The sequence below is a fragment of the Festucalex cinctus genome, chromosome 15, assembly GCF_051991245.1.
Source record: "Festucalex cinctus isolate MCC-2025b chromosome 15, RoL_Fcin_1.0, whole genome shotgun sequence".
Taxonomy (NCBI): Eukaryota; Metazoa; Chordata; class Actinopteri; order Syngnathiformes; family Syngnathidae; genus Festucalex; species Festucalex cinctus.
In genome coordinates this window covers 10,250,197-10,274,942 of record NC_135425.1, presented here as the reverse complement: position 1 = coordinate 10,274,942, position 24,746 = coordinate 10,250,197, and the positions used below count along the sequence as shown (strand labels likewise).

Here is a 24,746-nt window from a genome sequence, read left to right as displayed (position 1 = left end):
TGACAAGTTTGTGGCGGGTTAGCGCATATATGAGAACTTATGATTCAAAAAATGTGGTACTATTATCACTAATGGTATGCAGGCAAAATTAAGTTGTATTTTAACTTTATAGCACGATACATTTAAAGATGTGTGGCTGCCAATGTGGAGTAAACATATAGGTCGCTTGCACATCGTAATGCATCATGGGAGTTTTTCCTTCGGGCGCCATATTGGGTGTCCGCCGGTTCACAAGGTACACTCGCGAGTTACACGGTAGAGCTCATCAACCTGATGTAATTTTCGCAGTATTTTCACGATTTACCGGAAGATCAAAAACAACGATACAGGCAGAAGGTGTCTCTGTGTGGCGGGATTGATCCTAATTACGTCCTGAACAAGGGTGATTTTTTTTTTGACGGAGAAAGCTTACTGGCCAAATGTGACATCTCTGGACATCTTCCCTACCTCGTGTTGACAACATGCTCCATAACACGCCAACAAATCCCTGGAGGCTTACAATTATTTTGTAAGCGGGTGGATACAGAGTGTAAACTTTAACATCGCATCAGAAGAAACGGTTGCTGTTGCACGTAAGTAAACCACATGGTGTTGGTAATTCTGCACACAAAAATGTTGATTTGTTCTCAGGCTTCCTGTTATCATTGTGTTTACATGCACAGCTGGGTTTACCTGATGTGGTTTTTCTAATCATTTTATAACAGGCAAATATGGCAGAGCGTATAAGAATAAAAAGTAACTATGCACAGCCTCCCCATGGCTTAATTAAATTTAATGCTACCCTTTCACTAGTTACATGTTACTTAATCAACTTATTCTAAATGGTTAAGGTTAACCACTGTTAGAGGACGTATTTTTAGTTTCAGTTTCCAGTACAATAAAACGTGTTCATGGTAACTACTGAGCATACTGACAGCTTTTCTTATGATCTCACGGTTAAGGAGGCTGTCACAACACCCAATTTCTGTCTGGTGCCAGATGGCAACAATTCCCATCACTTGTCACGACAACACCAATAGTATTACCAGGTATGTATGGCTTTACTTTTTGTAGTTTCTTATTTAATTCTATGTTTCATATTTTCATTACAATGTTTGTAATATTTTCAGATTCAGGCACAGATGAGTTTAACTGGACGGGACTTCTGCGACTTTGTGGTGTGGACAAAGTGCGATTGAGCGAGTCCACCCAGATCGCTCGTTTTGGCCAGCTGGAAAAGCCAGAGTTTTTTTTCCCCAAAATCCCCTCCTTACCTGAACTGCTCGGGAGAGCATTTACTAGATCAGCAGTGGACTTCCAGTGTTCCTGCTCAGCCGCTGTCACCTACCACTTGCTCATGTACTTCAAAGATGCGGAATAAAGTAGTTTTTTGTGCTGCAGCCGATTGTAAAATCAAATGATATCACTTGAAGTGTACCAATCTAGACTGCCAAAAGGACAGTGGTTTTGTGACAAGTGTGAAACAAGGATTATTGGGAAAACTGTAACACAGTACTGGTACTTGTCTTACATTAAACAAATTTAAAAGAGAGCAACTTTTTCCTCTGTACATAGCATAATGAAAGTCATTGCGTACCCCATCAACATTACATCATACCGTCATCAGGATGGTAGGCACCTGTGCTAAAATAAACTACATTAATTAACAGTTCAATTTTTAACCCTGAAATTACTACATCTAATCATTATTCACTTCATTTTTTGTGCTTTTAGAAATAAGAGATTTATGCCATTACTTTAAGAGGGACCATATTGCACATTGAGTCAAATCCTGTCATTTGTATTATGTATAGCTTTGTAAACAAACCCAACAATAGAATTTGTATAAACGCTGCCTTTATTAGCGCCAAACAAACAGTCGCATGTTGTCCTCCTCCAATGCTTTGATGCTCGCCTTCGTTTCCATCATGTCATTGGCAATCAAGTCGGTGTGGCATGAGATCCCTAAAGAAATAATAAAAATAAAAAAAAGATCACAAAAAAATACGGTACCAGTAATAGGTTTAATATAGTAAAGTAGTATAGTTTTTTTGTCAGTGTAAAAGAAATGTACACATTTTGTTGCATTTTTTAATGTATGAACATTGCTACAGGCAAATACTTATTTCCATAAACACTTCCAAATGTCTCTAAAATATAAGGTGCGTGTACACACACAAACAAACACATACATTCACTCATGCATACAATATATCATGTAATGAATTCTGAGTGGCATACCAGAGTCAATGATGTCAGCAGTACTTGAGGGTACAGGTTACTGGAGCCATCTGGCTGCATAACTGCAACAATCTCTGCCACTTCGAGTCGTCTTTTCTTTGCTTGTCTCTCCTGTGCACGTTCATATCTTGGCACCGACTGGGCTGAGACATAGATGTTGTAACTTGGGACCCAACTTTAATGTTGGAGCACAGTCGGGATGATTGGACAGAAAAAGGGCGCAGGGCGACCTGTTAAAATAAACAAATATATAAACAAATAAAATATGGAAAGACTGGTTATTTTACTGCAGTAGGGTGGCCGTGAATAAGTTCTTTAGCATGATGTGTAGGCTACCGGGGGTCTGTTTTCTTGCATCAGCCCCTTCTGTCTCTTTTTTTTCCCAAGTTTACATTTTGCCACCAAAAAACATGTTATCGGCATTAAGAGCCCAAGACTAATCAATCCAATTTCAGCAGTAAACACTTTGCACTGGCACTACTTGGGTGAAAATGTTCGATGTTAGCTTTCGGCTAACGTCCGCTAGCCAGCTTGTACTACCGAACTTGCTTGCTCATGAATCCAAAACATAAGCAACTTGCCCATATATGGGCGGTCGAAACGTTATTAATCCTCATGCATTAAATAAAGGTAAACAAGCTTACCGCTCACAAAGTGATGGCTGCACACACGAGCCCAAAGTAACGACTTCCCTCCGGAGTCCGCACTCCTCTGTCTCCAGGCCCTGGTTCCTAATTATTTTCGGAATTCGGCAGAAAGGCCGACCATTTCCCCCCTGGGCTTTGTTCGAACAGCCAACGATGCAGCAACAATGTACCATTTTAAACGCAGACAACAAACGTGATAGATACGTGTTAGACCGAATCGCTACGTAAATGGAGGCCACCCAGCATGGCGACTACGAGAAATCCGAGGCGGAAGTGACGACATGTGCAAGCGACCTATTGTAGCGTCGCTGGGGAGCTTGGAGGTGCTCCCAGCATGCTTTGCGGCACTGGGGGGGAATGAAAGAGCGTTTAAAATGCATGTTCTGGGTGAATGCTTTGTTAGTTATTGGTTCAGTTGTGTTGGTTTGTGATTGTGTTTTCTAGGTTGTTGTTTTGTGGGGCTTTGATTTTTCTGTGACACCATAACTGTAAGTGACATGGAAAGGAATGACTTGCCTGAATTTTTGCCAGTTGTGTAAAGAGTCTACCGCTGACAAAATAAAAGTGTTCACGTTCCCGCACTTCATCGTTAGTGGAGCTAAGCTGCATGTGAAAAATGTTACCCACCCCCATAATGCCGCAAAGTATTGAAATGTATGTCTTCAACGCTTGGCCTACATTTTACCAAAATGGGTGACTTTCTCAGTATGTTTGAACGACTTGACAATACGTTCGAAAGATAGCCTCACCATCAAAACTGTTTACTCCATTTTGGCACCTCCACGCTTTCATAAATCTTCAAGGACTACTTGGAAAAAAAAATATATATATTTAGGTACGATTCTTATCTAACTGACATTCAATACATTTTAATTCCTTGAAGTATAGTTGTTCAAAAGATACTACAATTTATTTTCAATAATATCAAATATTTTTTTAGGAGTCCACTGTCTTGTTTTTCATTTGCACTTCGGCCTACTACATTATTTTGTCAGGCTTGATGGTGCTGCAGAGTATTTTTTTGGGGGGGATACTTGGTGTCAATTTTGAGAAGCGGATCCTTGTATTTAAAAAATAATAAAAAAGCTACAATGGCCACTGAAATGACTTTAAAGTGATAAACGTAATACATGAAACGGATGAATGATAGGACCCAGTACAATATATTTTTTTTATTTTGTTGCTCAGTGCTCAGTTTATAAATGTATTTATGTAACAATACCTCAATTATTGTGGTAGCAGTTTGCAGTAGAAACAGTGATACTGATTTTTCAAATATTTTGACTCATGCAAAAAGAAGTATTCCTCAGTATGATGCAGCACAGTTTTAGAGAACAAAACTACAACTACAAACATAAACATGTATTTTTATTTAAAAAAAATAAATAAAAATCTGACAGTGTCAAACAATACTGATCATGACTGCAAATGTAAAGTTTTTGATCAAGCGCTTCTACTGGAACTTATTACATTGTGAAATATCTCAAATATATCTGCAGTGTTTTTCCTGTTCATCACATCAGAATGTAGAAATAAAAGCCTCACAGCAAATAATGTGTCACCTTTAAAAATACATTTAGTCAAACATTACAATTTTTTTTAAGTACAGTTTAATGTCCACTTCCTCTGATTAGTGTTCTTTCTTGCGAGGCTCAGAGGCTTTACTAAGGTTTCCGGCTTCGTGCTTCAGGACACTCAACAAAGACTGGGAGCTCTCTAAGATCTGTGGGAGAAGAGCAGCAAATTATATGAAACATATAGTAGATCATACATAGTGCATTTTTGTATGTTAACAAAAGTGGCAGCTGTGAGCATGGTTGTCTGTGTCTGATGGAGAAAGAAACTTGGACATTTTCACTTAGAGGTACACTTACCTTTGTCGCCAGCAATAGTCCACATAAAAAAGTGGCATTAGATGTCATTTACTCAGTCTTGTCTCATAAAGATTTAAACAGGTAGTAAACCCAAAGATTTTCTTTACAAGATGTTGCTTGTGCCCCCACCAGTCTAAACACAGCATTCTGATTAATATTGTGCTTGCGAAATATGAGTTAAGCAGCAAAATCCACTTGTTTTTATCAATCACAGGTGGCGGCCATTTTGCCAATTGCTGTTGACTGAAAATGACATCATAGTTGCTCAGGTAATGACCAATCACAGCTCAGCTTCGGGAAACAGGTGAGCCGTGATTGGCCATTTTCAGTGGACAGCAAGTTGCAACAAAATGGCCGCCCTCTGAGATTGATAAAAACAGGTGGATGTTGATGCTATATTAATCGGAATATTGTGACTAGTGGGGGCACAGTTAACATACTATTACTGTAAAAAAAAAAAAAAAAAAAAACTTTAAACTCCACTTTAACTATTTGACTGCCAAAAACGTTTAATAACATATTCTAAAATACTAATGAATGCCGCCAAAAACGATAATTTACGTTTATTATAGGTTTTTTTTTTTCCTCAATGGTCAGCACAATGTTTTGTGCTGCACTGCCTTGTCACTAAACAAAAAATATTAGTGTCAAAGTCACTGTTGTGCAAAAAAATTTATCTTTTCACAAAAAGCTTGTTTTTCTCTTAATATTTTTGTATTTTAGCTTATGTCACTCAAATGACCTCAATTCAAAACGTGATTACTAAAGAACGGAATAAGTTAGAAACATACTTTTTTTTTTCTCATGAAAGAATAGAATCCAATCTTTCATATGGTATCCCCCAATATATATGTCGTCATACCGCACAATATTCTGTTTGCTTTGAAAGATGAGTGAAAATGCTCCAAATCGGCTGGTACCGTTGGGGTTTTTTAGATAACATTTTTTTTACAAAAAATGTGATGAGGGGACTCACTGTTGTGAGAATGTTACTAAAATTATTTCGGAGTAGATACAGCATAGTACACACACCTTGATGTATGCAGCCTCAGTCTCTGCGATGGTGCGGTCGAAGGTGGCGCGTGCAGCCATTCTTTGTGCCAGGCTTTCATTGACCTTACTCAACTTTCCAGAGAAGACACGGATGTCATGCTGCAGTCGTTCCTTCTCCTCTTCTTCCAGCTTGATTTGACGGTTCAACTCTTCCCGCTTCGAGCATAGATCCTCGATACCTGAAGGGGGACAGAAAACAATTATCAGTGTCATTACCAGGGTTGGGAATCCAGGTCCAGGAAGTAGAAACCTTTCCACAGATTTGCTTTAGCCAAAGGTGCTTCTACTCACCTGGCAGGTAAACAAACTCATCTCCTCTCCACCTATTTGTGTAAAGCCTTCGGAACTTCCATTTCGCTCATTCCAAAAAGCCAGTTTTTCAATAATAATAATAATAATAATAATAATAATAATAATAATAATAATAATAATAATAATAATAATGATAATAATAATAATGATAATAATAATAATAATAATAAGTGGCACGGTAGTCGAGTGGTTAGCACGTCCGCTTCCCAGTTCTGAGGCCTCCGGTTCGAGTCCAGGCTCGGACCTTCCTGGGTGGAGTTTGCATGTTCTCCCCGTGCCCGCGTGGGTCTTCTCCGGGTACTCCGGTCTCCTCCCACATTCCAAAGACATGCATGTCAGGTTAATTGGGCGCTCCGAATTGTCCCTAGGTGTGCGTGTGAGTGTGGATGGTTGTTCGTCTCTGTGTGCCCTGCGATTGGTTGGCAACCAGTCCAGGGTGTCCCCCGCCTACTGCCCAGAGCCAGCTGAGATAGGCGCCAGCAGCCCCCCCGCGACCCTTGTGAGGAATAAGCGGTCAAGAAAATGGATGGATGGATAATAATAATAATAATAATAATAAACACGTCATTCAATTCCCCTTGAAAGATTTTCAACATTCCAAAAATTCCTACTTGCCAAAAATGCAACATTTTCATCGTTAAAAAGAAAAAGAAAAAAAAATACGATTTTTCTTTTTTCCCTCTCCTCTAATTTACAAATACATTTTTTTTTTTTTTTTTTTACCAATTAATTCAAACTATTCCAACTGTAAACTGTTCAACTTATCCCAACCAATGCTAAAAATCCCCAATTACTACAAATCAATTTTCACCATTAAAATAAAAATACCCACAAAAACAAATGTCCAGTTTTCTTGTTTTTTCTGTTTTCTACACTTTTTGACAGATTCAAACCATTCCAACTTTAAACAGCTCAGCTTTCCTTATTTCCTTGGTTCATTCCTGCTTCGTATCCTTGACTCTTTTCCTGCCTCTGTTTCATTGCTTCCTTGTTTGATTTTTTTTAAATCCGTTATTTTTCAACATGCTCAGCAGCAGCTCATTCCACATTTTATACTATTCCATGTCATTCAATAGTAGCAAGCTCGTGTATTCCACAGCACTGGTTATCTTAACACTATTTTTCATTCTGCCTCTAAGCATTCACGTGCAATTTCTCCAGAAATTGCATTCTCCAAGTCATTATGAATGATTCAGATAAAATTCAAGAAGTAACAAAAGCTTGATCCCTTACAATTGACGAGCTCATTATTGTAATTCTGCAAAGCGCTAGCTTGTTGGCTCATGGCGGAAGTCTTCTGTCACGTCGCTTGAACCGCGTGAACGGAATATGGGTCATGCATGCAGGTCGTTACGATTACGTCAATAATATAGCTCTTTTTGATGTCACGTTTCAAAGAGTACGCAAAGTGCGGCATGTATATTGAGCTGGTCTGAGTTTAGAATTCGCGATTACCATCCCTGCAAACACACACAAAATAAGATGCATATGAAAAATCTGCACACGACAGGTATGTATTAACAATGTCTTCATTACTCAGAACAGTTTCTAATAATCCGCTAATTCAAAAAATGGGCTATTTGGTGCTAAGCATTGCGTGATGTCATGCACAGTTATATAACCCGTTCTTGAAACTTTTAACATACTAACTCTAAAACATAATTTTCTCTCCAATGGTTACCAAGTGTAGAATGGTAAAAGAACAAAATGTTAGAAGTTATGATTTGAAGACACTCCATTTAATAGCATAAGTCATAACAAAAGTGTTTCAAAGCTTTTGATTGGATGATATACTCACATGATGGTAATAGTTGAAGTTATGCTATTGTTCAAAATGTTTGGCAAGACTAACTTTAATGAATAAGGAATATATTACGGCAAAATGATCTTCCACTAGACGGGGGGGGGGGAGACATTATTTCAAACAAGTCATTTGGAGAAGGAAAATTAGTTTGTTAGCAACTAAGATAATTAAATATTAAAATCATCATGTTATTGCATGATGAGGTCATCAACAGATCATCTGGCTGAACTTAAAGATCGTCAGTCGACAATTAAAAATAAAATGTTTTTGGGACTGCAGAAAAACTTTGGATGAGTACATGGACAGCATCTTCAAAGGACTTGTAAGTTTTAACACAACCCATTAAGACAAAATAATGTTAATGAACCGCATGCTATGTCCAGCAATACACACCAGGCGCAAGGTGCAGTATTTTATATTTATTGCTGCAAAACAAAAATAAATCCAAAACGTAACAGTTCCTTGCGCAGTCTTTGATGAACCACTTCCTCTGCAAATCAGTGCTCTTTCCTCCGAGGCTCTGCGGTTCGACTGAAGTTTCCTGCCTGCTGCTTCAGGACACTCAGTAAAGACTGTGAACTCTCCAAGATCTGTGGGAGGAGGAGCAGGAAATTACATGAAACAATCTGCAGATCAAAGAGGCTGTTTGCACAGCAAAGTGAATTATTATTATTTTTTTTTAATAAGAGTCATGTTGGCTTGATATGTTGCCATCATTAGTGAGGCCTTACTTAACTGTTTTCATGATGGACTTAAAATGAGTAAAATAAATAAATAAATAAGTTAAAGTAAATTTTGACAAGCAAACACATCTGTAGGGATCTGCACAGCATGTCTGGCATATTTGAAGACATTTTCTAGGTTGTAAAGAACTGAAAATAGTAATTTATTGAACTTGTAGCGTAAGGAAGTATTTTCTGAAATCAAAAGAGTCAGTTGTGTGTAAGAATAGTCGAGCAATAAACTAGTCAACCTAATCAGGACAAACACCTTGGTGTATGCAGCCTCAGTTTCTGTGATGGTGCGTTCGATGGTGTTGTGTACAGCCATTTTTTGTGCCAGGCTTTCGTTTACTCTGGCCAGCTTCTCAGAGAGGTTGCGAATGTCACGCTGGAGTAGTTCCTTCTCCTCTTCTTCCAACTTGATTTGACGGTTCAACTCTTCCCTCTTGGAACATAAGTCATCAAAACCTGTGAGGAACGGAGAAGGAAATATTGCATCCTTGAACAGAGCTTGAATGCTTTCAACGACAAACGAGCAATATTTTCTTATATGGTTGGATCTAATGCTAATTAAATTCGGGATCCGGATAAAATATGTAACTTAAAACCATTTGGACAGCACAACAAATTAGAACCCGACATGATACATACTGTACAGAGGTTAATAACCGAATTTAAATTAATGCAAAATGTAAAATTTGGAAGGCACACGCTTTGACAAAAGCTTCATCATGATGGCCAAATTAATAAATGGACCACTTACACTTGACGAGTTCATTGTTGTAGGTCTGCAAAGCAGCAGCTTGTTGGGTCATGTTGGCCAGCTGACAACTGTTGTTAACCAAACTTGCAAACTTCAAAATCAAAGCAGAGAGCTGAGTTCCGCCTAACCTATGATGTTCCAACTTTATAAAATAAAATTTAAAAAAAGTTCTGCTCAGACAACGTACAGCATTCCTGCCGGCGGCTACTTCCTCTTTTTCTTCTTCATAGTTTCACGGCGGTTGGAAACGGAAACTGTGTTAGTACATATCCGCCACCCATTGACGTGAAATGGTAACTACAGTACGATGGTTTACAGTTGTCTAAATTCACAAGGCTGGGTCCTTCGAAGGCTGAATTTGTCGGCTGAAGACGTCACTCCCGGCGCGACTCGACAACAACAATGTCACTGTGCTTTTTTTTTTTTTTTGCGCCCCATCTGCCATATAGGACATTACAGTAATTGTAATTATTCAACAAAACATTAATCAATTAACAAATACTTTTTTGGTAAAATTACAATTTTTTACTATTAATTTCTCAGTAATTTTAAATGTTGTTCTCCTTTTTTCCTTGAGTTTTAAAGTTGCATTTTACAGTTTATTCCCTTAAATAACATTCAGATATTTGTGAAATTTAAATTCATTTGTGAACATATTTTAACAATGAATGCATGTATTTCTAATGCGTTTCTCGGTAAATGAACAGAAATATTGTGTTTTCACAGTTACTGGGATTTCATGTTTTACATTCAGAATATAAGATCAGTCTATTTTTGAAAATTAAATATTGTAAAAATATAGGAAAATCTGTAAAATCAAACAAACATCAAAATTCTGTATTTTTTTTCAGTGAAATACTGAAATAAGATGAATGAAATCTTATACCTGATTGGTGGAATTGGTGGTGTTACACCACTCCCCATGTTACAACCATACCCAGTCTCTCTTATTGATTCAATACAATGTCAATGCCCCTCCGTGAACCGTCCCCTTACCTTGTTGGAGGGGTTTTTGTGTCCCAATGATCCTCTGAGCAATGTTGTCTGGCTTTATGCCACTGGCCGGGTCATCCATGGGAAACAGGTCTTAAGTGAGGGCCCAGACAAAACACGGCTCCTTGATCCCTTACGATGATCAACACAAATGGACGGACATTTCCCTTGCCCGGATGCGGCTCACTGGGGACTCCCTCTCTGGAGCCTGGCCTGGAGGTGGGGCTTGTTGGTACCTATCTGGTGGCCGGGCCTACACCCATGGGGCCCAGCCGGGCACAGCCCGAAGAGGCAAGGTGGGGCCCCTTCCCATGGGCTCACCACCTGTGGGAAGGGTCAAAGGGGTCTTGGGACCTTGGCGGACAGATCCCCGGCTACAGAAGCTAGCTCTTTTCTTGGGACATGAAATGATACCTCTCTGGCGGGGAAGGAGCCTTAGCTGGTGTGCAGTTGACAGCATCTGCAGCATGAAATAAATAAATATGAATGTGGAGCTTTTTTTATTTATTGATTGATATATTTTTGTATTTATTGCCACATTTATTTTTATATTTAGTTTTATTTTATTGAGTCTTGTTTTTTATTTTTTTATTTTTTTTTATTTAATTATGTTTGTTGTTTTTATTTCCATTTATGTTTATTTTTTTGTATTTTATTTTTTAATTATATATATATATATATATATATATATATATATACATATATATATATATATATATATATATATATATATATATATATATATATATATATATATATATATATATATATCAGCTTAAATTTTTACTTTTATTTATTTTTGGCATTTTTGGTCCTCCACAGAAATAAAATGATATTCAAGGACGCATCTGTTGAGGAAGGACGCATCTGTACTTGCTCCTGCACTCGCTCGTGAATCTAACTACTTGTTGATTTTTGCATTGGGATTTTTAACTACATTGTTGCAGAATGCCTGGCGGAAAAAGAGCTGACGAGATTGAGGAGATAAAATCTTCTCTTAAAAAACTCAGTGGAATGGTTGCCGAATTACTTGAAATGAAGAAGAGCATTGAGCCACTTCTTCAGGAAATACAGCAATTGAAGAAAGAGACACAGGAAAAAGATCGACGCATTGTTGCCTTGGAACAAAAAGTGGATGATTTGGAACAAAATCTTCGTATCAACGATGTGATAGTCACCGGTATCAAGATCAAGCCGCGCCGTGGCCCTTTGAGAGCTGCGGCTAGCACGAGCACGGAAGATTCTGACCAATATTCAGGGAACGAGACTGTGGAACAGCAAGTGACACTTCAACTCAGAGATTTAGGATTAACTGTTGATCCTGCGCACATTCAGATGTGCTTTTCGCTTCCAACTGGAGGGACACGACCACCGGCGGTTCTGATCAGGTTTGTTGACAGAAAGAAAAAGATTGCGCTTCTGAGAGACCGTCACAAGCTTCGTGGGAAACATGTCTACATCAACGAAAACCTCACCAAACGAAATGCTGACATCGCCAAAAAGTAGTGATAGACCGATATGGTTTTTTCAAGGCCGATACCGATACAGATTATTTGTAGTCAAGTCGGCCGATAACCGATATTCATTTGCAGTAAAATGGGGGGGAATTCTTTCAAACTATATATAATTTCTCACTGAGTAACAAATTCATGTGAATGTAGCTCATTTGGGGTTTTTGTTAGGGTTCGTAAAAACGTTTCAAAAAGATTTTCGCGGTGAACAATTGTGTGAATATGTTCCAAATGTGTATTCGACAAATAAAAACTGACTGCGAACATCTTACAAATCCTGATGAAAACCCCAAATTCGCTACGTTCGCAAGTATTCCCTGCTCAGTGAGCTTTATCGGCCTTCAGATTCAAAAAATGGCCGATGCCGATATTTGTCAAAATGCCAAATATCGGCGCCGATAATCGGCCCGGACGATTATCGGTCTATCCCTATCAAAAAGGCACGACAAATGAGAAAGAATGGACTTATCGAAAGCACGTGGACAAAAGACTGCCGAATTTTTATTCAAACTAAAGATAACTCTGGTCAACTAAAAACACGAATCGTGAAAGGAGCTGAGGAATTGGCAGCGCTTGAGAGACAACAGTAATTCACAATATCACAACAACAACAACAACAACAACAACATCACTAATTACCCAAAGCTGGAGTTGTATATGATTATTTGCTGACTTTGCCAAGGCTAACTCTTGTTTATACACCTGCATTGATAACATGTATTGCTGTTCCCGTTTGAATCTAAATATTGTCTGGCTCGAATTCCGTTTGTTCTAACAGTCAAGGCTACATGATAAGGCTGTATTGTGGCTCCAATGAATCTGCTGTCAATACGCAAAATGGGGGTTGGTGGTCTGGTTCCTGGAATGCAGCTGGCGTAGGCCGCTCTGCTGGGTGAGCTAGGCTGGGCAGCGCACAGGAGTCATCAGACCCACAACATGCTAGCAACCAGTGGTGCTACCTGACCAGAATCGAGTGCTGAAATTGCTTGAAAGCAATGGGCCGAATGCAAGCCGATCTACTCTTCTGGAAAGCACAACATGTGTGAAAGCTGATCCGAGGTCAGCGAAGACCCTACTGGTGAAAGAGAAGAATTGCGCTTGCCTTGGCTGCTCGCCTGGCGGGGTGGGCTTGCTGGTGGCGTCTGGGGACCGACTCACCAGTTCCAAATGACTGGGACTAGCCACAATCTACACACGGACATTCAAGATGAACTGAGCGAGCAGTGTCTGGGATAGTATGGGATGGATAACGATAAAAATTAATGACTATTCTAAATAATGCATATGATTGATGCGTTATAGTAATGGGTCGATGGGGACGGGTCTCGAATAAGCTTCGGCTTCTACCCGTCAGCCCTTCTTTCGGATGTCAATGTTGCAAATGATGTGATGTGATTGATGTAAACTGTAATGTGTCCGAAAGGAAACAATGAATAAACTAAACTAAACTAAAATGGATACATTTTGCTCACTTGAAAAGTGGGTGGCTCCAAACAAAATGTGCTCTCTGTCCTGAGCTGTTTAACAAATATAGATTTAAATAGCATGAAATAAATGCCACAATTTTGAAATTTTGTCTCATAATTATCATTTAATCTGAAACCCTAATGCAGTGATGTCCAAACTACGGCCCGGGGGCCATTTGCACCCCACCGTCTATTTTTCAGTGGCCCACGGCATATGCTAATAATGGCATTTGACTCAGTTAAAATAAATTAACAAAAACAAAAATGTTTGGAGATAGTCAAAGTAAGAAGGGAGAGTGTCGAAAAAAACAGGTGCCATTAAAGGTTATTTTAGTTAACTAAAACTAACAAAATAACTAAAACTAAAGTTCAAAAAACAATTGTATTAACAAAATAAAATAAAAACGAAAATGCTTTTAAAAAAATGAGAACTAACTGAAACTACATTTTATGTTTACAAAACTAACCAATGCTAACTATAATTATAGCAAAAATGTCCTTTTAGTTTTTGGTGTGATTTTTAGATTTATTTTGATATCAACTGGAATAATGAAGTTTGAAAGCATGTCACACAGAAGTGACGTCATCTAGCAGCAGCCAATAGAAAAGCACTAAAAGATAACGTCGCTCCCATGGTGTTTTTTTAAATATTGCGCACAAGTAATACACTTTTTTTTAAACTAAAACTAATACTGAAACTAACTAAAACTAAACTAACACTAAGCATTTATTAAATAAATAAAACTAATAAAAAACTAACAGAACCATCCTCAAAACTAATTAAAACTAACTAAATAAAAAAAAACAAAAAAAAACAAAACAAAACTCAAAACGAAATAAAAACTAAAATGAAAAATTCCAGAACTATAATAACCCTACTGCCATATTACAAATAAATTGGTTTATATACTGTCGCATTTTTCTAAATATGCAAAAGCAGAAATAAATTATTTTGTACAATTTTTAGGACTAAACACAATTTCTCTTCATAACATTATGTGGCCCTTGCGTCCTTCTGATTTTATGTATGTGGCCCTCAAATGGAAAAGTTTGGACACCCCTGCCCTAAGCCCTAATGTATTCAGGAAAACAACAAAAACAAATGATTAACATTGCCGTTCTAATATTGACTATAGATAGATAGATAGATAGATAGATAGATAGATAGATAGATAGATAGATAGATAGATAGATAGATAGATAGATAGATAGATAGATAGATAGATCGATAGATTTCTAGTGAAATAGATAGACAGACAGACTCAGATGTGATATCGCATCTTTTGGAGGGTGAATTTTTTTTTAAAAATCTATCTACGTGACGTCATCGCACATGGGCGGAGTTTAGGTCCAGGCACCATGGCTTCGGTAGAGACCGAGGTGAGTGAGTGAACCTTTTCTACTGCAAGCTTGTTTCACTTTTTTGTTTCTTTTCCACCTACCAAGTATGTGTTACTCTAATCGTTCGCGAAGGCTACGTGGCAAAGCGGGATAATTGTCTTTATGTAGGTTTGTTGTCTAATTCCCGCTGCCAGCCTATGCTCTCTTGCTTTTGTGCTTACCGGAGGGCAGCTGAACGTGTAGGAAGATGCTGCGCCCCGGAACCTGAATGGTGTGTGCAGGCGCGTTTTATGCTAAGCTCGCTGTCTTGTTCATACATGGTCCATGTCCAAGGCAATATCTTGCTCCTGTCTGCGTTAAGCCTTCAAAATAAACCAAAACGGGATTCATTCGCCCCCTTTGAGCCAACGCCGTTCGTGTTTCGGCTGTGTTAAATTTTGCCGGTTTGTGGTGGCTAATTGCACACGGCTGTTTAGCTTTCTGCTAGTTAGCAGACTGTGCACAAATGCGAGCAAAACGATGTATATGAAGACTTCGGGTTAGCATCCTCTTCAAATGAAAATGAAGTGTAATTACATTTTAAAATTAGGAGGAATACAGCAGTGTTTGAGTCTGTTAGTCTATAAATCATATACAGCACTATGCTAGCTACATAAACACTGAAGGCTGAGCAGCTTCCATTGTAATGTAAACACATGGCACTCGATCACAAGCCTCGTTCTGTTCTATGTATTAAGTAAGCATCACTTTATTTATTCTTGAAGTACAGTAGCAAGTATGCGCGTCTTCTGTCAGTCAGACTTTGTCGTGTTATTGTCATGGCTTTCTATCCTTTGCTAAGTGCTCCAGGCTAACTTCTCAGATCTAACAAAATTCACAAATTCTTCTGGGACATTAGAAGAAAAACACAACGTGAAGACCAACCATAAGTATTCGTCCATATGAGTGTTTGTGTATTTTAGCTTTTCTTTTGGGCCTTGGGGTGTTGTGATGTGTGATAGGGGTCGTTGTGATGGCATTGACTGATTTTAAAGGTGGAAGCTGAAGGCTTCATCTGTGGTCATGGTTTTGTCTTCTGCACATTGACGATAAATTCTGCCCAAACCACAAACATGATACAAAAGACAGTCTTTTGTTTGTATTTGTGTTATTTACTTGTATTTACACTTTATCATTGTCAGCCTGTGCATTACTCAATACGACCACTATCACATTACAATTACAGAAAGTGAAATTATCACAATTATAGAAAGTGTATAAGTGAATACTTTCAAAAAAGACTATTAAATTATTGTACCACCCTACGGCATATGGAGCAGATGTGACATGTTTTGCTATGTTAACTGGACTTGACCAACTAATCAAATAATTGAAAGAAAAAATAAATAAATATGCAGACATTATAAGCTAGCTGCCTGGCCCTGAGGGGAAAATTGGATATACATAGGTCAACAACACTGATTCTGATGTCCCTGTGCAGATTAGGTTGACATAAAATCCACATCCTTGTTCTTGAAGCAGTGCAATCAAGATAAAACTATGGAATAAAGCGGATATACTGTTAAAGGAATAAATGAAAACAGTTCAGTTTCATAAGAGCAAACATTAGAATTTGAAGTTGTAAATGTAGGTAGACACAGTCAAGGCTTCTTTCTCAGCGTGACACAGAGGAAAAAGTGTACTCCTTGTTGCTCAAAAATTATAATTCTCTGTTGAGCAGTCGACCGACTGCATGTAGAGAAGCTCGACTCAGACAATGAGGGTGGACATGTACCATAAATTGGAAGGTATAGTACATGCCAGTTAATTTGGCTCCGTACAACTTTTGAAAAGGAGTCTCATACAGTTGTGCACAGAAGTGAATATTGAAAATGGATGACGCACTTTCGAGCAGTTGGTGTTTTGTGGCCTTCCTTAATGCAGCTGATATTTGGAACTGAAAACTTGAATATTTGTGAAGAGCCAAAGTGGAAGTAAAAAAAAAAAAAAGATAGCATTACTATTTCATTCATAATGCAAAAAATATAGAATAGTCACATATTCAGATAAAATTGGAGAAAAAATATTGAATCACAAAATGTTCTGTGTCAGCACTTAGCACTATTATATTGCTGAAATACATCGAAACAAAACAATCAGATTATACTCCTACAGCGTTGGATGTTAATTTAGATGACAAAAAAATATAAAATTTGCAAGCCTACATCATTTTTTATACTGTATTAGTGAGCATCTAAAAAGTATTTTCATGCATGCAATTCCCCGTGAAATTACCTTAAAATACACAGCGGTATAGTTGCCTTAGTTGGTTTTCCATCTAAAGTATAATACACTGCCCCAGTCTTCTTTTTGTAGGTAAAACAACTGGAGCAGAACAAATCTACTAAATGTGTGGGAAAATTAGGGATAGACCGATAATCGGCCCCGGCCGATTATCGGCGCCGATATTTGGCATTTTGACAAATATCGGCATCGGCCATGTTTTGAATCTGAAGGCCGATAAAGCTCACTGAGCAGGGGATACTTGCGAACGTAGCGAATTTGGGGTTTTCATCAGGATTTGTAAGATGTTCGCAGTCAGTTTTTATTTGTCGTAAACACATTTGGAAGATATTCACACAATTTTTCACCGCAAAAATCTTTTTGAAACGTTTTTACGAACCCTAACAAAACCCCAAAATGAGCTACATTCACATGAATTTGTTACTCAGTGAGAAATTATATATAGTTTGAAAGAATTCCCCCCCCCCTCCCCATTTTACTGCAAATGAATATCGGCTTGAAATATCGGTTATCGGCCGACTTGATTACAAATAATCTGTATCGGTATCGGCCTTGAAAAAACCATATCGGTCTATCACTAGAAAATATGTTCTAGTCTGATGGAACTAAGGTTTAACTTTTTTCTTTTTTTTTGGTCATATTTTAAAACAGTATGTTCAGCACAACACTACACTTACACACCATACGAACAACCTTACCTACATTGAAGCATTGTGTGTATTTTTCCTCTGCTGGAAAGGGGGCCCCAGACAAGGTAGAATGAATTATGAGCAATTCAAAATAGTAGTCAGTGTTAGCACAAAACCTGCTAAACCGTCTCATAGAATGCACAAATGTCAGGAAAAGCCTACTAGAATATTCAGAATTTATTTGGGGTCGAAAAGAGGCATGTTAAATGGGGGGGGGGGGATGTGTGCTGACTCCCATTTAACATTAATTTGATTGTGATTGGTCAATTATGAAGATATTCATGAGAGTGAGCATATAGTTTTTGCATTATGAATGAGCGTGTCACAAGTCTGTGTGCAGTGTATGGAATCTATCTCACGCATGCTAATTTTCAGCTCGCCTTACGGGCAAATGGTACCGTAAGCTGAGTTTGCCCAATGTGATTTTTAGTGTCCATTGGCGAGTTGGTGAACGTTAAAGCTCAGCCCCAAAATTAATGGCAATTTTCTATTCTTCTTATGTCTAATTCCTAGTTCCTGATTATAAAACTGTTTTGACTACCATCACGACTACCGATACCTTAAAATAAGGCTGGTATTGGCACCGATTCTGATACCTGGTATCGGTACTCGCCCATCCCTAGTCACAGTATGGTCACAAATGAAAATCTGCATTAGAATGAATCAGCAGTAACCTAACAACGAAGTAGCTAGGTAACACTACTGTCCGCTTTTGGAACGGAAAATTATCCAGTAGAATGTACAACATTTTGAATGTAAAGCTGATCTCTGCTGATTGGTGGCAAGTAGCGTGCTCCATCCATCCATTTTCTTGACCGCTTATTCCTCACAAGGGTCGCGGGGGGAGCTGGCGCCTATCTCAGCTGGCTCTGGGCAGTAGGCGGGGGACACCCTGGACTGATTGCCAGCCAATCACAGGGCACACAGAGACAAACAACCATCCACACTCACGCACACCTAGGGACAATTCGGAGCGCCCAATTAACCTGCCTTGCATGTCTTTGGAATGTGGGAGGAGACCGGAGTACCCGGAGAAGACCCACGCGGGCACGGGGAGAACATGCAAACTCCACCCAGGAAGGCCGGAGCCTGGACTCGAACCGGAGTCCTCAGAACTGGGAGGCGGATGTGCAAACCACTCACCCACCGTTAGTGTACTCCATGTGACCTTAATTGCTATGATACACGAATCACACGATTGCTCATTAGCACATTATCGACTGAATCAATATCTATGGCCATTTCTTTTTTTACAAGTCCAGTTGTACATATCATCCCAGAATCCTTTTTTTCTGATATCATGCAAATAATGTACTGTTGTTTGAGCCTGGGCAGAGGTATGTACTCAATGAATGCTCTTGTTGGAAAGCTGTCTGCTGTGCCACTTCAGATCTGCTGTTTAGCTTGTGTTTAGCTGCTTTGCGGTGCCTAGTGAATTAAAGACTGCCCATGCCTGCCTGTCTTAGTGTAGATCCTTTGCATTTTTGTGACCTTTGAGCCCAATTAAACCCTCCCTTTGTGAGAGAAAGCTATTGCTAACATAACACACTATAATATTCATAAATATTAGTGAGTTAAGGTGACTCTTCCCAATACAGAAGTCTATCTTTTATTTTAAAGAGTGAAATAAAGTGATTTGATTGATTGATAATGTTTTCAATGAGGTCCTTTTGTCTAAAAGAACCTGGTAAATAAACTAAGCATTCTCAATAGAGACCTCTGAAGACTAGAACCAACAGAGGGAGCCACCATGTCACATGGCTGCCGAGGTGAGTGTGCATGTTGAGAAAGAAAGGAGGAAGAGGAACAATCTGGTCGCTTGCTCACGTTCTCTTGCGTTCTCTCGCTGTCCGTCAACCTTGCTCTCTCTTTCCTGCTTGGCTCCCTCTTCTCATTGGAGGCCAAGAGAAGAAAGCAGGTATGATGCTTCATGGAGACACAAAAGGCATGCTTAGCTAGCTTTCTTGTTTTCTTTCCATTTGGTTGATTCGGAATAGTCTGAGGAGATTCGTAGTCTTGCTTCTCTGCTTCTTTGAGCCATGTACTATTCAAACCAGAATCCACTGGTTTGAACTACTGCTGTTTTTGTGTTGACATGTTCTTTGCAATGTGTGTTTTTTAAGAAATTTGCGGATGCTTTTTCTCCCTCTTTCATGACATAGTTGACGTGACCTCATTATCGAGTCTTGAGGAGCAGTCATTGTTGTGGCAGTAGGGCTACTGTTTCAAAGGCAGATAGGAGCCTGCACTGTTGGATCCTGTCATTGGAGAGCAGCAGCTTGTGGCTTCAAGCCCCAGCCCTTGGCTCAGCGCAAGCGCCGCATTGAAAATGTGACGTCATATCAGTGCCCTGGTTGTCTTTTTTTTTTTTTTTTTTCCCCTCTTCCCAAGTCCCAAGGCTTGATAGGTATCTTCAAATGAAGTAATCTCATTGAACGTAGAGATTCATCATCAATCTGTCAACATGTTAGGTTTAGATTAGGTGGGATCTGCCGTCTTCCTCACTTTTCTCTGTCCGACTAAATCCTGATGCATCTATGTATATGGAAAAAGACCAATGTGTTCAGCGATTTACATGTGACGGTTAGGGGTAAAAGGACATGCCAAACTGAAATCCAGGATGAGGAAAGGTACTGTATTTTGGATGAGCAAAAAAATAACATTTGGTACTGCTCTACTTGCCGTTTTGTTCCACCGGATAGTTTCGTCTCATCAGGCCCCTTTTATATTAAAACAAATATATTCAATGGCTCATAGTTGAAAATGCAGCTGCAGTTTTGAATGTTCAGGAATACACTAACACAGCTTTTATTTTCTTTTGTTGAAAGCAATGCAAGGGTTTTCCTCATTGTTACATCACAAGTGTGATAGTGACATGTCGCTGTTGTCACTGGCTGTCCAGCTGTAGTTCTGACCTCATGTTTTGTGCAGGGAATCTGAACTCTGAGCAATAGATAAAACCTAAGAGCAGATACTTAACCATCTAATTATCAGGGTTGCTGTTTTTATATACAAATACTCCACTACTAGCCTTGATTCTGGTGTATCAAAACCTCTGAAGAAATGAGGAATCTTATCCATTTTTCATGTAATCCTGAAAAATACGTTTTTGGTCTTCAAATGGCATTTGCAACTTCATTAAGTAGCCTTCGTTAAGGCGGGAATTGGCTTCAGGAACCCCTATGTTCCCTATCTAGTGGAAAACTACGGCAATGGCTGCATTGTGGTGGTAAACAATCCAGTTGCGAAATGGCGGAGATCTGCAGACAGGCTTCTCTGCCTCCCTTCCTCCTCCCTCCCTCCTGATATAGCAGATGTTTCAACTGTCCACCACTAGGGGGAGGAAAGAGCACACAGTCTTTCATAACTGGTTTTCCTCAATCCATGGAAATAATAAACGGAAGAATTATTTTCCTTTACAGACACTATTGAGACCATTGTCTCCCTTAGACTAGATGCTTTTTGGGAGACGCTTCAGGTCTGGCTGTCAAGCCCGGCCTTGCTGCTGTCTGAAAGCGCTTGTTCACCCTTGGCTCAGAGACTCATTGGAGTATGGTTCTGTAAATGTCACCTGAAGTCTCAATTTGTTGGGTTATGCAGTTTTTAGACAACACGTGTACCTTTTGGATTGTCCTTCCTGTCTGAGTCCTTGGTGCATATACATCTACTGGATGAACCATGAAATAGTACAGCTTTCATTTGTGTCTGCTCCAGTTATTTTGATTGCAGGTCATTTGTTTGGAATTCTGTAGATTAAGAAAAGAAAACATTCAGGAGCAATATTGTTTTTTTACTTGCCTCAGTTAGCAACATGGTTTGGTTAGCTGATAATTTTATGTATAATAGGCTGGTTTAATTGTTTCGGTAACCCAGCTAGCTTTTCAGGTAAAACATTATTACTTTTACATGTCATATGAAGAAGGGCTTGTAACAAAGAATAAAGGCATAACATATCAAAGTTGATAACATCAGTGTGGACTCAATATTCTCTTTTCCCTTCTTTGGTACTGTTTACAGCCTATTCTTGATCTGCTCTAGGGGAAGTAGCACATTTAGACAATATATATAATGCTGGTCAAATAACTGTAAAATAGTGCAATAATCATCGGTTCTCTGTAGGACAAGAAACTTTTCTGATGATGATTTCTGATGGAGAGGTTCTTCACCATCCTTATCCAATCTATTCAGTATTCACCTAAACTCCAGTCATTTGTGTCTCAAACGCAAATCCTAATGAATGTATGAGTTATTTTCAAGGTTATTATCTGTCTATTAATGTTAGATTGACTGTCTAATTTGTGAAACTATTCAGATTTAATATTGTATGGACATAAGAAATCTAGTCATTAACGGTGGCTGATATTTTAATGACTATAATTCATGTAAACACTTGAAAAGGTAATCTACATTTAGAAAGTCATCTAGTAACAAATGTGTTCTTCTTCCATTAGCCCGCTGGTCTTGCCAAAGGAAGCATTTACAAAGGTGAAGAACCATCTAATAAGGACGGACTGGACCTGGCAAACAATGGAGGGACAGGTATCATTTGTATATATTCAAACTTGAAGATTTACGTTTAATTTGAAATCAAACAGAAGACTCCCCAAATTGCAAACTAAGGTGTCACTTTTAAGTACAATTTTATGGTAGTCAAAGAAGTTTGAGTCTACTTATGGTATAAATGAATAACATTGTAACTGGCGCTCCGGCAGTTCTTTATTTATACCCCAGAAATTCTTAAAAACAACAACAACAACAACAACAACAACAACAACAAAAACACAGATTAAGCACCAATATGTGCTTTCCACGGATAACGGGAGTTGGCGAATAGGTGAATCCATGACTTTGCAAACCACGAGTAAGCGGGAGTCCACTGTAGTCGAAGAAATGTGTTTATAATTCGGGCCACATCAAAAAAAAAACTGAAATGAACAAAACAAAAATTTATTTTAGGCAAAACTAATTGGGAGTAGGGCTGGGCGATATGGCCCAAAATTCATATCACAGTATAAACTGCATCCCTTCAAGTAATGGTCAGTGGTGTAGTGATCCCTGGAGAGGTGGGTATACTCTCAATTTTCACCAGTTGTTGTTGTTGTTGTTGTTGTTGTTGTTTTTTATTTTTATAAAGTAGTCCAGAAAAACATCCCCTTTTAGAAACGGTGACATGTAAGAATTAAAAATCTGTCATTTGTACTTGCTCAAAATAATAAAATTTTCATGACTTATTAAGAACAGTTTAATAACACAGGCAGACTGAAATAATTTAAAATGTATTTATCACGAGGCAAACTGTATATGTTATAAAACAAATTGCAATATTTAGTGAATAATGAACAAAAATGGTGAAAAACAGTCTGGTTGGACTTCAGCATTGTTTTGTGTGGAATCTTAAACTATTTCTTCCCAATCTTGTGTTTTAATTTACCGATACTTAAAAATCAAGTACCAGCCTATACCAACTGTAGTTGGTGTGTAACCAGCAGTGCCCACCCCGGGAATCGTACCCACATCACGATCAAGTATCCCTTGTACGAAGGCAAATCAGCTCACCTGAGCTATATTTCTGGGTCACCATTGTGGCTCAGGGGAGCATTTGAAGGATAGTTTTCCTCGACATGACCCGCCCTCCTCTGCCTCCGATTGGCTCATCAGTCTTCATGCCAAAAGTTAGCCAATCTAATCAGTGTAGGCAGGGGGTACCATCCAATTAGAGGCAGAGGAGGGTAGGCCATGGCTGAGAATTGTGCATCAGGGGGGAACGAGAAGTGGATATATACTCAATTATGACTGAAAAGAAGTCGGTATAGTCCGTATACCCGCGTATACTGGTAACGGTATATATATCACGTTATAAAATTAAGTATATATATATATATATATATATATATATATTATATATATATATACACATATATATAATTTGCTTGCTGGTTTAAATAGTCCTTTATAGAAGCTAAATGGATTAAAAAAACAATGAAAGAATAAATTTACGTTGGATAACATTTATTGCGCAAATCATAATTAAAAGTCAGCACTCTGATGCAAAATAGTGCAAGGAAAACATAGATATTTTAAATGAAAACAGTGCAACTGGCTTGGAGCAATTATTAATTTGAAGATCAGGCATGCACAAGTGGCGGTTGTAAACAGCACGTCCACCGCATGCTCTTTTTATCATATGGACTCCCCTTTGAAAAAAGCTTGCACAATTGAGGTCTGCTGTTTGGTAGGAGGGTTTGTCTTCTTTCCCATATTTGAGGATTGACCGGTCGATGACAGCATGCGCTGACACTCCTAAATGTGTAGCCCTCGTACTCGGTAACATGTTTTCTTCCAAGATGATAAAACAAATTGCTTGTATTACTTTTGCTAGCAGGCACGGTCGCACGGCAAATCTTGCAAATTAAATTTTTCTGCTCGCTGTCCGATTTCAAATCCAAAATATGTCCACTCCAAATAATTGCCGTAGCACTGTTTGCGCCATATAATGTCATCAGCATGAGCTAGCGATGATGTCATCAACATGCGCTATTGCGGTATGACAGTAGAGTCAAAATCTCTCCCTTCAGCAAAATTTATACCTTATTTTGAATATACCGTTTATATCGCCCATACCCAATTGGGAGCCACTCAGATTGTGGGCGGAGGCTACATGCAGACAGCCAGTTACACATCCATGACCTAAACAATCGGTCCATGTGCAAACTTTGGTGCGGGAGAACAGTTCAGTAAAAACACTAACACAAGCATATCTATATACTGTATAATATTTTATTATATAATACCTTCCTGCCCACCAAAAGTCATCCAGAAAGAAATTAACGTTTTGGAGTCAATTGAACCATATTCTTTCAAACGACTTTTATTTATTGCACTTGTGACGGCGCTGTCTTGCTCCGCCAAGGAAAACTACCGCTCTAACCCCGGGTTTTCACTGGATGCGGTTGCGGTGCGGTTGCGGTGCGGTGCGTCTTGACTGCGTGCTCCGGACGGGTCAATTTTTTTGTCAATCCACACCGGCTCCGCACAGCTGCGGTCCGGCAGCTCCGTCGCCGCCCACTT

At 38.9% G+C, this 24,746-nt stretch overlaps 3 protein-coding genes and 2 long non-coding RNA genes across 10 annotated transcripts in view; 2 read left to right on the top strand and 3 right to left on the bottom strand.

The window, feature by feature from the left end:
• The first annotated feature begins 166 nt into the window (after positions 1 to 166).
• LOC144002339 (uncharacterized) lies at positions 167 to 2,492 on the top strand. The gene is made up of 3 exons (XR_013278708.1): positions 167 to 572; positions 942 to 1,028; positions 1,110 to 2,492. It is a non-coding gene; the product is annotated as an uncharacterized LOC144002339 (long non-coding RNA).
• Positions 1,820 to 3,135, bottom strand: LOC144002338 (uncharacterized). The gene is made up of 3 exons (XR_013278707.1): positions 2,865 to 3,135; positions 2,221 to 2,450; positions 1,820 to 1,944 (listed from the first exon to the last, which is right to left on the bottom strand). It is a non-coding gene; the product is annotated as an uncharacterized LOC144002338 (long non-coding RNA).
• Positions 3,136 to 4,223: 1,088 nt separating this feature from the next.
• On the bottom strand, positions 4,224 to 7,724 carry LOC144002030 (microtubule nucleation factor SSNA1-like). The gene is made up of 3 exons (XM_077496833.1): positions 7,340 to 7,724; positions 5,774 to 5,973; positions 4,224 to 4,590 (listed from the first exon to the last, which is right to left on the bottom strand). Exons 1-3 carry the CDS (start codon positions 7,389 to 7,391, stop codon positions 4,498 to 4,500), a joined length of 345 nt encoding a protein of 114 aa, XP_077352959.1. The 5' UTR covers positions 7,392 to 7,724; the 3' UTR covers positions 4,224 to 4,497.
• Positions 7,521 to 24,746, top strand: part of ehmt1b (euchromatic histone-lysine N-methyltransferase 1b) — a 37,259-nt gene continuing 20,033 nt past the window's right edge. For 2 of the 6 annotated variants that reach the window (XM_077496828.1, XM_077496826.1), the window contains exons 1-2: positions 14,694 to 14,745; positions 22,130 to 22,217. In XM_077496828.1, coding sequence (XP_077352954.1) covers positions 14,725 to 14,745; positions 22,130 to 22,217 — 109 coding nt within the window. In that variant the 5' untranslated portion in view covers positions 14,694 to 14,724. Of the gene's footprint in view, positions 7,617 to 11,210; positions 11,777 to 14,693; positions 14,746 to 14,779; positions 14,978 to 19,439; positions 19,597 to 22,129; positions 22,218 to 24,746 lie in introns of those variants that run through there. The other 4 variants (XM_077496830.1, XM_077496831.1, XM_077496827.1 and 1 more) reach the window with 4 other exon arrangements.
• LOC144002029 (microtubule nucleation factor SSNA1-like) lies at positions 8,310 to 9,677 on the bottom strand. The gene is made up of 3 exons (XM_077496832.1): positions 9,396 to 9,677; positions 8,901 to 9,100; positions 8,310 to 8,500 (listed from the first exon to the last, which is right to left on the bottom strand). Exons 1-3 carry the CDS (start codon positions 9,445 to 9,447, stop codon positions 8,408 to 8,410), a joined length of 345 nt encoding a protein of 114 aa, XP_077352958.1. The 5' UTR covers positions 9,448 to 9,677; the 3' UTR covers positions 8,310 to 8,407.